General features: G+C 50.9%; 1 protein-coding gene across 1 annotated transcript; it reads left to right on the forward strand.

The window, feature by feature from the left end:
* The first annotated feature begins 7,328 nt into the window (after positions 1-7,328).
* Positions 7,329-9,423, forward strand: FAM181B (family with sequence similarity 181 member B). Its single transcript, XM_042793427.1, has one exon. It carries the CDS (start codon positions 7,410-7,412, stop codon positions 8,493-8,495), a length of 1,086 nt encoding a protein of 361 aa, XP_042649361.1. The 5' UTR covers positions 7,329-7,409; the 3' UTR covers positions 8,496-9,423.
* The last annotated feature ends 2,286 nt before the right edge of the window (positions 9,424-11,709 follow it).

The following is an 11,709-nucleotide window of genomic DNA, read 5'->3' on the forward strand; positions in this document are numbered from 1 at the left end:
TAAGCCCCACACATTTACCTGCAGAAGTGTCTCTGAGTGAAGATAAAATCCTGCAAATTTCAAGGAATACACAGGGACTGAGGAAAAAAAAAATAGTATGAAAAAATATAATGTGAAAAGTAACTTCCTTTCTTATTCTTTTCAAGTATAGGTAAATGTTTCCTCAATGCATATTTCTACCAGTAACAGGTATTGAACTTAATGAAATGAAACTAAAATTCCAATCCCCAAAACTCTTTCCTGAAGAGGCAAGTGGTGGTTTTTGCACAACTCTTGCAGTGGTGACAGAGATCCACCAGCGATACACCCAAGTGCTGTGTTCAAGAAAGCAGCCCACAAAACTCATTAAATGCACTATTTTTGTAGCAGACAAGTTCATGGTTTTCCAAATTTGTGGGATTTTGATCTGTACCAGGTAATTTTTGATCAATCCATAAATAATGATGCAAAATTTAGGTGGAAGACCGATATATTACAGCTAACACTCTTCCTGAATGCTCATATTTTCAGACAATATGAAAAAACAAATTAACCTACTAAAGATAACTTTAGTAAAGAGCTGAAAGTCTGCTGCTATCACCTTTAAAATTATATAAACAATCTGAACAAAAGTCACAATCGTATGAAGAAGATGAGTGTTTCTCCAACTAGGAAGTTTATATAATGAAAAACCAGCTACAATCTGAAATGGTGAAAGCAACACAAAGCTTTTTAAGCTGGTGCTGAGGTTTGCTTTCAGATGAGATGTCCCAGGAAGTAGATTTGGACATGGTCCCTTCCCCATTGCATGTTTTTTCTGATCTTGTTCTCCTTAAGCTTCCAGTCTACCTTCCCATAGATAGATTTCCTTCACAATATATCATATATGAAGTGCATAACACAGCTGTGGGACAGTATTTACAACTGTTCAGATGAAGGAGAATGAGATGGCTATGATGGGAGAGCTGATTCACTGCTAAACAACCCCAGTTTTGGGCTGGAGTAACCTCACTGAGATAAGGAATTCCACTATTCTAAAACCAAGAGTTGGGTCAGGCTTATGTGAACGATGGTCTTCCCTGTTCATCCAGAAAATTAAATATAGTTTCCCCATGTGTGGTCCATGTTTCTGCTGAGTCCCACACTCCCCATGTGGGTGAAACAACCATTGCCTTTTGAGCACCAAGATCCCAGACAGGGAACTGCAGGACTGGGCTGCACAAATTCCCGAGATTTCAGAAAATCCTGGCAAATGGGAAACAAGGTCTCTCCCTGATGAATTTATGGACTCAGTTCCAGTGGAAAATTTGGATATACAAAGTTGATTGGATGAAGGCTTGAAGTGACGCACTATTTATTTTTCAGTTCTAAACCATATATGTTTTATTTGTTTGTTTGTTTGTTTGTTTTTCCCTTGCTTGCTTAAAATAAGCATATAAAACAATCTCAGGTTAAATGTTTAAAGTCCACCTCAGACACTTGTGTCTAGCTCACCTATACTTTGCTGAAACCCAGAAGTCTCCAGTGGCATCTCGGAGCTCAGTCCAGCCCCGGGCAAGGACCAGGAGAGCCTTTATGGGATCTCCTGATGGAGTGATGATCCCCTAAACACAGGCACAACAACCAAAACCTGCTTTGCTGTTTCTTCTGAAGGGAATGTATCCCAGGAGAACATGAAACACACACCAAGATTGAAAGAGGGAAAGGGAAACTGAGTCAGTGCCATCCAGAAGCTGCAAGAGGAAAATGGGGCTTTGTTTGCAGGGTGCCAGGTATGCAGTCCTGTGTCCACTATAATCCAAATAAAATAGTATCTCTAAGAAGCCAAGACCATAAAGGAAGGGGCTGTGTATATGCACACGTATAAATGTGCATCATTTGAGAGGGGCTATAGTGATTTAAGGCACATGAGGACTGGAACTACATAAGCCACACAAACTTATATTTACACACATATACTAAATTTAGGTTAATTGGCTTAAATTTGGCTTAAGCAGAGTATGCCTTTTATCCCTCCTTTTGATTTTATTGAATATTTCATTGTCAATTTTTCTTTCTTTGTAAATGAGGAAGCAAACCAGTATGTTTTAAAATTTCTCCTACTATTGCAAGTATAAACTTCCTGAAGATTTTAGCCTGTTTGCAAGAGATGGAGTAAAATGAAGATTTTTTTTTTTTAGGTCAACATTTTCTTCTGGCAGACTGAGCCTGAAGTGCACTTTATTTCCCTTTAATTTAACAGCTCCAGCAGCTTTTCCAGTTAAATCGACTGTTCATTATTGAGCCCATTTATGAAGGGCTGTGCAGTGCAGTTTAATGAATCCCTGGCACAAAGCTCCCTTTCAGCGTAGGGAAAGAATAGCAGCCTATTTAGGTCCTGTAGGGCTGTATGTCAAAGGCTGCCTATAATACTTGTCAGGGAAGGGCAGAAATTCCCACTGATATAAGAATGTGCAAGAAATCAACTTTCACAACCAACTCGCCGATTAAGACGCGATCAGGAAATGAGACTGTAGGTTGCGAGTGGTGACACCTGTTTGGGCAGCCAGATTTTCCCATAACTCGACAACCATATGGGCCATACAACCAGGCAGGGAAGAAAAAGTCCTCCCTCCCCAGTCGTAGAGTTTTTCTTACTTTCACGCTGCCTTCCTGATGCTACAGTGAAAGGAAAATGGGTGTTGTGAATTGTGAGGGCTGGGCTCCATGCTGGATTTGGTTTGCCTTCCCCAAGGCAAGGTTTTGCTACTGACCATAGAATCATAAAATAGTTTGGGTTGGTAGGGAGCTTTAAAAATCATCTAGTCCAACCCCTGCTGCAGTGAGCAGGGACATCTTCAAACTAGATCAGGCTGCTCAGAGCCCTGTCCAGCCTGAGCTTGAATGTTTCCAGGGATGGGGCATCTGCCACCTCTCTGGGCAGCCTGTGCCAGTGTTTCACCACCCCCATCACAAAACATTTCTTCCTTCTATCAGCCTGAATCTACCCTTTTTTAGTGATGGGGGCCCAGCATGAGATGTTTCCTTCAGGCTGGATCCTAGTGGGATCCTGTCCCTGCATTGCAGAGGCTTTACCCCAGTGTTGGACGCAGACGGGCAGTCCCGTGAGCATCAGGAGGGCAGATGCAGCTTCTGCGACCGCCTCTGGTGAGGAGCTGCTCCATAAAAGTGCTGGCACCGTAACGCAGCCCTCAGCTGTGCAAGGCTTTCTTGTCTGTGTAAGCCACTCTCTCCTTTCTGGCCCACTTGGTCTGTAAGGGTAACAAATTGTTCTTCTTGAGAAGGCCTTGATTGCGTGGCTATGAGCTCAATTTGTGGCCTGTGCAAAGCATTAGTGAGCACGGCGTGTCCCTGCTCCCTTTGATTCACAGGGTGGCTGTGCTGCGGTTCCCTCTGAAAAAAAACAAGCTTGATGCCAAGGGCATCGTTCTGGAAAGCCTTGGTTTAATCCTCAGAGCTGGTTGCGATGTTGCTACCTACAATGAGCAAGAAAATAAACAAAACCAGATGAATTTCCTACACAAAAGTGGGCAAGAAAATAGCAGTAGAGCCCCTGGAGCCCCTTAGTGAGCACTGAATACCACCCTGTGGGATGGAGGTTTGGGGTGGGGGAAGTGCTTCTACAGCCACTTCACTCACCTTGGTCTGATGTGGAGAGAGTGGAGGGACCAGGACATCTGGTCTAAACATTTGCCTGGGGTTGGGGTTATTTTGTGGGCCTAATCCCAGCACTTCCCGGACGTTAGACCTTGCCAGTGAGCAGAGATGAATCGCTGGTGGGGCGTGGGAGCCATCCTGCATGGGCTGAGCATCATCATCCTCAAAGAGCACAGGTGAAAGACAAATGTTGGCTTGCACAGCCATTGGGAAAGAGGTGTTTCACAGGAACAAGAAAACTGCTATTTCCTTGGAAAAATTAAATTTCTTTGCAAGTTGTTGACATCATGTGTCTTAGCAAATTTCCCTCCAGGCATTGCCCGACTTGGGGTAATCAGCTCTGCTTGAGAGAACATGGAGAATAAGCATGTTTAATGCAATTATGAAGGCTTTCTAAATCTCCAGATCTGGTTGAGGATATGTAAATTCGACTGCTTAGCACAACTGAATGCAAACTTTCCTTTGCATGCCTGACAATTGTTTTAATACTCTCCAATTTTTAGGAGGTAATAAAGTCTCCCACTAAACCGTAGCTGAGCTCTCAAAGCTGTTTCACTGAATGAATTCAGCCTTACAGAAGAGAAGCCAGGGCTTTCAGCCTTTTTTTCTCTAAGCCACCGGATATTTAGCCACTCTGCATATAATACCACCCAGACTCATTAACAACCCCCTTTAAGCAGGCTATAAAATATTGCTGCTATAATGCTAAAGCAGATGCTAACTTGAGAACAACTTAGTTGCTGCTCTATTACAGGGTTGTTTCACGTTTCTCAGATAAGAAATGGATCCAAACTGGCTGCACACCCAGTGACAGCTAGTGATATAGACAGGTATTTTATAGACCATTGTGCAGTTTGAAGGGGCCTCAAAGTGGATGCAAAACTATCTAGTGGAGCACACAGAGGATGTATATGTTGTTCTTTACATTTCCTCATCAAGAAGGGAGCTTGGCTGCAAAGGTTGACAGGGCTTGACAGGACCTGAGGGTAAAAGCTCGGGTAGCTAATCCGTGTCAGTTGTACTCAAGCTAAGTAGTTTAAATCCATCTTCTATGTAGAAATACTCATTCTGATATGGACAGATATATAGATTTCCCGTAGCCCTCTGCCTACCAGGGTTTTTTGCTTCAATTACACAGTTGCACTCAGAGCAACTTCCCAAGTAAGAGACTCCGGGTGGCTCCAGCTGAGCAGGTTTTGCAAGGAAACCCGGTCCAGATGTGCTGGCACCAGAGGGAGGCTCTGCTTGCCACTGAGACTCTGCTGAGACCTGCTGAGAGACCAAGAAAATCAGTATTTTCATTTTTTAGAGGATTTTTAGCCTTTTTTTCCTCTCTTGAAATATGTGCTTTTTTATCTTTTCTCCTTGCAATATTTGCTTTGCATTCAACAAGTGTTTGAAACCACAGTGAGGTGCATGTGGCTGATTTTTCCTTTTTTTTACCAGTAAGTATAGTCTTAAGAGCTTGTTTCCCTTTTCTTCTGCAGTTTTGCTTTCTGTTCTTTCTTTCCAACACAAAACTGTTGCACCTCTAAAGAATCAGTGCAGACCAAGAAAATTCACTTTGTTTCAGTAAAAAACAGATATGCATATTTTTTCATATTTGGACATTTAATGTCACCAAAAATAAATCTGGAGCTCAAATGGTTGAGGTTGTTCTGCATCAATGTAAAATTTTTCTAAAGGAAACTAAATGCTTTCCCCCCACCCCCACCCCTCCCCAAAAGAAAAGACAAGATAATTCCTTCAGGAGCTGTTATCAGTACTTTCAGTAGCCACTTCACTAATTTTACTACCTTCCATATGGAAGATTTATACTGCTGCTTCACTAAACCCCTGCAAGTAGAAATCTTGTTTTAACTGAATTCAGCCGAGTCATTTAAAAGCTCTACTGGGTCACAGTGTTGGATTTTCTCAGGACTTGACCTGACTAGGAAAATACAAGATGCCCGGTAATGCGCATAGCAACGAGCTGGGAAAAAAACCCCTTTGCAAATTAATTTAGGCTCGCTCATCTGGCGAGCGTCAGAGCAGGAGCGTGCTGCCATGTCCGTGCCCCCAGGGCCGTGCCGGTGACCCAGGCTCCGGCCTCGGAACACATGTAGTGCCAGCTGCAGGGGGGCTGCGTGCTAGTGATGAGGACCACACTGATGGGGAGTGGTGTGTACCTGGCCCGGGGCGGCTGCGTGTATCTGGTTGGGGGGTGTCTGTGTATCTGGTCCTGGAGGGGAGTGTGCCTCAAAGAGTCACAGGTTGGAAGGGACCTCAAGGGTCATCTGGCCCAACCTTTCTTGGCAGCAGCACGGTCTAGACAAGATGGCCCAGCACGCTGTCCAGCTGAATCTTAAAAGTGTTCGGTGTTGGGGAATCCACCACTTCCCTGGAGACATTGTTCCAGTGGCTGATTGTTCTCATTGTGAAAAATTTTCCTCGCGTCCACTCAGAACCTCCCCAGGAATAACTTGCATCCGTCCCCCCTCCTCTTTTCCATGCGACTCCTTGTAAAAAGGGCGTCTCATCTTCTTTGTAGCCACCCTTTCAATACTGGAACGTGGTGATGAGGTGTCCCCTCAGCCTTCTCTTCTCAAGGATGAACAAACCCAGTTCTCTCAGCCTGTCCTGAGGGGCTGCGTGTACCTGCCTGGGGTGTGTGTACCTGCCCCTGGGGTGTGTGTACCCACCCCTGGGGTGTGTGTACCCGCCCCGGGGGTGTGTATACTTGCCCCTGGGGTGTGTGTACCTGCCCCTGGGGTGTGTGTACCTGTCCGGGGTGTGTGTACCCGCCCCTGGGGTGTGTGTACCTGCCCCTGGGGTGTGTGTACCCGCCCCTGGGGTGTGTGTACCTGCCCCTGGGGTGTGTGTACCTGCCCCGGGGGTGTGTGTACCTGCCCCTGGGGTGTCTGTACCCGCCCCGGGGGTGTGTGTACCTGCCCCTGGGGTGTGTGTACCCGCCCCTGGGGTGTGTGTACCTGCCCCTGGGGTGTGTGTACCTGCCCCTGGGGTGTGTGTACCTGTCTGGGGTGTGTGTACCTGCCCCGGGGGTGTGTGTACCTGCCCCGGGGGTGTGTGTACCCGGCCCGGGGGTGTGTGTACCTGCCCCGGGGGTGTGTGTACCCGCCCCTGGGGTGTGTGTACCCGCCCCGGGAGTGTGTGTACCTGCCTGGGGTGTGTGTACCCGCCCCTGGGGTGTGTGTACCTGCCCCGGGGGTGTGTGTACCCGCCCCTGGGGTGTGTGTACCTGCCCCTGGGGTGTGTGTACCCGCCCCGGGGGTGTGTGTACCCGCCCCGGGGGTGTGTGTACCTGCCCCGGGGGTGTGTGTACCTGTCCGGGGTGTGTGTACCCGCCCCGGGGGTGTGTGTACCCGCCCCGGGGGTGTGTGTACCTGCCCCGGGGGTGTGTGTACCCGGCCCGATGGTGTGTGTACCTGCCCCGGGGGTGTGTGTACCTGCCCCGGGGGTGTGTGTACCCGGCCCGATGGTGTGTGTACCCGCCCCGGGGGTGTGTGTACCCGCCCCGGGGGTGTGTGTACCTGCCCCGGGGGTGATGCTCCTCCCGCCCCCCCGCCCCTGCCGGTGTCCCCGGCCGGGAGGGGTGGGTGCAACCGGCCGGGCCCGGCCCCCGGGCGCCCGGCGGGGAGGCGGGGAGGGCCGGGGCCGGCCCCGCTCCTGAGCCCTCCTCCTCGCCCGCCCGCCGCCTTTTCCCCGCCGCCGCCGCCGCCGCCCGCCCGGCGCAGCCCTGCGGAGCTCGGGGCGGCGGCGCCCGGCCGCCGGCCATGGCCGTGCCAGCCGCGCTGCTCAGCCCCCACCACCTCCTCTCCTTCTGCTTCCCCGCCGCCGGCAGCCTCCTGGGCTATGCCGACCTGGAGAAGGGCTACGAGGGCGGCGGCGAGGGCGACGCGGGGGACTTTCGAGAAGCCACCCGGGACCTGCTGAGCTTCATCGACTCGGCCTCCAGCAACATCAAGCTGGCGCTGGACAAGCCGGTGAAGTCCAAGCGGAAGGTGAACCACAGGAAGTACCTGCAGAAGCAGATCAAGCGCTGCACCGGCATCATCGCCGCCGCCCCGCCGCCGCCTCCCGCCCCGCCGCCGCCCGCCGCCTCCTCCTCCTCCCCGCCCGCCGCCTGCCCCGCCAAGCCCCCGCCGCGCCGGGAGGCCTCGCAGGCGGCCATTAGCCTCCAGAGCAAGAGCCTGGCCGCCCTCTTCGGCTCCCTGCAGCCGGGCCGGGGCGCGGCGGGCGGCGAGGCGGCGGGGGGCGGCGGGGCGGCGGGGGGCGGCGGGGCGGCGGGCGGCCCGCGGAAGGTGCCGCTGCGGGACCGCAACCTGCCGCCCTCCTTCTTCACGGAGCCGGCGCTGCCCGCCGCCGCCTCCTCCTCCTCCTCCTCCTCCCGCGGGCCGCCGCCGGACGCCAAGGAGCTGGAGAAGGCCGGCGGGGAGGCGAGCGAGTTCTTCGAGCTGCTGGGCCCCGAGTACGGCGGGCTGCTGCCCGAGCACGCCGCCCCGCCGGACGCCTTCCCCGCCGCCCGCCTGCCCGCCGAGCTGGGCCTGGAGCACGGCCTCTACGAAGTGCCGCTGCCCGCCGCCCACCACCCTCTGCTGGGCGGGCTGCTCTACCCCGAGCCGCCCTGGAGCCCGGCCGGGCCCTGCAGCCCCCCCAAGAAGGCGCCGGCCGAGGCGCTGCGCCCGCTTTACCCCGGCGGCGGGGAGCCGGGCCCCGGCGGCGGCGGCGGCGGCGAGGAACCCGGTGGCCACTTGCCGCCGGGCTTCGCCCCCTTCTTCCCCGAGTGCCCGCTGGCCCCGCCGCAGGGGCCCTACGAGTACGGCGCCGGCTTCCCCCGCCCCGCCTACCCCGGTCTGTAGGGCAGCGGGGGGGAGGGGGGGGGGGGGGCTCGGCCCCTCGCCCCCAAGTGCCCCCCCGGTACGATGAGACGGAACGGGGGGGGGGGTGGGGGGAGCGGGCGAGCCCACCCGCGGGGAGCTGACGGACGCTCGGGGGGTGAGTGGGGACCTCCCGCCGCTCACGCGTGGGGCCGGGGGCTCCGCTCGCCCCACCGCGCGTGTGTGTGGGCTGTGTGTGTGTGTGTGTGTGTGTGTGTGTTTCCCCCCTCCCCACCCAGACCCACGCAGGATTCACCCTTGTGCTCTGCGAGTCGCCTCCTCCTGCGGTTTGGGAGACGCTGCAAATAAAATGTGAAATACTGGGTTCCTTCAGGTGTTTTTCTACTTTTCCTTAGCCTTCCGTAGGGGTCAGGTTTTGTTTTATAGGCAGACGTGGCTTGGGGTACCTGTCTCGGGCGGCCTTGCGACGGGGGCTGCTCTTCTTGAAGGCGGCCGTGACGACTTGTAAATGATTTCGGTCTAAAAGTAAGACTCCGTCACGTCTTGCGGCGCACTTAAAATTTCTCCCGGGCTGGTGTGCGTTGCAAGCGCTGATGGATGCTCAGTTGAGGACACAAATGGCGAGGGGGGGGGAATTATTAAAATAAAGCAAAATTAAAAATGCTGCTACCAAAACATAAAGTCCTGAAATTTAACAGTGTCTTGCAGGATCTTACAAACAGTGATATGTAAGTTAATTGATGATGTAAGTTCGGGACAAAAATGTACTGTAGCCACCGCGGCGATGTGATTCCTACAGACCGTTGGATTTCTTCCAGGAATGTGTCAAAGCTCGGAAAGCAATGCGGCTCGGTCTCAGTGTGTACAGGAGATTATTTGATAATCATTTAAGTTATGTAAAAGAGTCTATGATAGGTCCTATAAAAATAAAGCTACACAATAGATCCAAGATCTGTGGTTGTTACTGCTGTTGAAATGCAGCGTTCAAGGGGCTTTCACCGCGCCTCCATCCTCTGTAATGGTTTCTTGGCAGGAGTTAAGACAGGCAGTGGTTTTTGTCTTTCCTAAATCTTTTGAAATGCCGTATTTTACTCACAGCGACCCGTGCTTGTTTTGCCTTCATTTGTACCGGCTGTTTCTTTAACTTACTAGAAAGAAGGGAATGATAATACACTACAAAGCCAAGGGATGAAAATTGTTACAGTTATGAAAACAGATCAAAATACTCAGAGGTTTCCTATTGAGATGCAAGTCTTAAAAGGCAATCCCGCAGTCTGGCTCCCTGCCAGTCCCAAGTGGATTGTTTGTTTTTGAAACGGGATCCACATACGGATCAGCCTGAGGTTTTACCCTTGGTGGTGACAAATCCTTGTGCCTTCTATCTTTTAGAAGTTAAAGTGAAAGGTAAACTAGTTTTCTTCATTCATCAACCTAGATTTAACTTTCCAGAGACTTGGGGTCAAGACGTTGGGATGTGTGGAGAGATAAAGCAAGATCCTCTGGAAATAAACCATGAGATAATTTGTTTTGGAAATTGGCTTAATTTTACTTTTAAACAGCAAGAGCTGTAACTTATGCTGCCTTTTTCCTCCCCCCAGACTGCCCAAGGTGCCCACAAGCTGTATGAAAGGAACCACTGTGGATGAATGTCCACAACACTCCAGTGTCTAATAGCTGAACACTGTTAAGGAAATGTAATTTTCAAGTGTAGTTTTGCCATAGTTTATTTAACTAAGCTCATGAGAGCGTGTATGAGGAACAACGGGCAGCCGGTCCAGCCAAGGTAGCTACAAATTAGGTTAATCCTGCCCTGCTGCTGGTTTTGATGACGAGACAATGTCCTACTCTGTGAACTCAGGCCTGCCTTCTTCACTTTGGCAATCCTCCCAGTGAAGAGAGGGCGAGTTTGCATCTGCAAGCAGTGCTCTGCCAGCTCACGGCAGAGCTTGCATATAACTGCCTTTTAAGATTATCTAGACAAGACCAGCTGGAGGGGGGGATTTCAGTTGGAGAGGTCTTTGGTTTTTTTTTTGTTGTTTTTTTTTTTTTTTTTTTGTGTTGTTTTTTTTGTTTTTTTTTTTTTTTGTTCAGCAACTGCTTCAAGCACGTGAATTTGTAGCACATCCTGGCAGCTGCTTGGAGTATTTCAGCTTCATGGTGCTGCTCTAATATATCTTATTACCCATCTTTCTCACCTGAGCTGTGTGCCTGAGATTGGCACTTGCAGCAGGCCAAGCAAATGAAGGGAAAGCTGATCATGCTCTGGACTCTGCTAAAGAAAGAAAACACCTTTTTTGACTTAAGATTTCACTGAGCAATTTATTTATTTCACAGGCTCAATATGCAACTGTGTATTAGCCAGGGATCTAATCCTGAAGACCTTACAGCCTATCCTATCAGCTGTCTCACAGACGGTGAGATTTTGCTCAAAAAAAAAGTCTGAAAGAGATCTTCAGGAGCACTGTGGCATATGCTATGTAGACATTGCAAACCTGAATGATTTCGTTGCCTACAGGCTTCACCTTTTTATTTTGAGTAGCCATGAAGTGCCACAGATCTGACCTGCCGGTGGTTTTCACTCATTTGGTGCTTTGGTTCCTTGTAGATGGTGACCTGAGGTGCTCAGAAGCTGAGCATCATCAGCCTTCTTGGGTGAGATCTTTTCTCAAGCCAGTGGGAGTAGCAGCCCTGTAGGTGTCAGGGCTGGGCTGGTATAAAGCTGGCATGGCAACCTGCTCAGATGCTGCCAGGTTGCAAGTGTTCTTCTTGCAAGAAGTTGGGGCAGGCTCCAGGAGTCAGCCTGACTGAGCAGCAGCTGCAGATGTTGCTTCAGCTTAGCCTCTATTCTGCAAGAGTTCCTTAAAGGGGATTCTGAGTTTGTAGGAGCTTATACTGAAAAAAAAAAAAAAAAAAAAAAAAATTTAGTGTCAGTATTCCTTGAAGTACTGCTGCGCTTCTGCCAGAGGATGTGTGTGAGGAGTACCTGGTATGGGAAGTCTGGTAAGGCTGGAAAGGAGCTAACAATGGCTGGGTCAATCCCAACAGCTTTTCCCACAGCAGAGGCCAGACAAAGGACTTCTGTGCAACTCCTGAGGAGTGCTGGAGCTCCTCTCCGCGCTGTGGAGGAGGCACCGCTACCAGACCAAGTGTTGCTATCTACTGGAGCTGTGTCTTTTATCTGCTTTGTGCATGTGTGGGCTCTTTTTGTTGCCCTTGTTTCCCCCAGCTTGAATAG

Source organism: Tyto alba, unplaced genomic scaffold, assembly GCF_018691265.1.
Source record: "Tyto alba isolate M040663 unplaced genomic scaffold, T.alba_DEE_v4.0 Super-Scaffold_2, whole genome shotgun sequence".
Lineage (NCBI taxonomy): Eukaryota > Metazoa > Chordata > Aves > Strigiformes > Tytonidae > Tyto > Tyto alba.

Bases quoted from the DNA above. Each gene is read 5' to 3' on its own strand.
- FAM181B (XM_042793427.1), top strand. From the start codon at position 7,410: ATGGCCGTGCCAGCCGCGCTGCTCAGCCCCCACCACCTCCTCTCCTTC.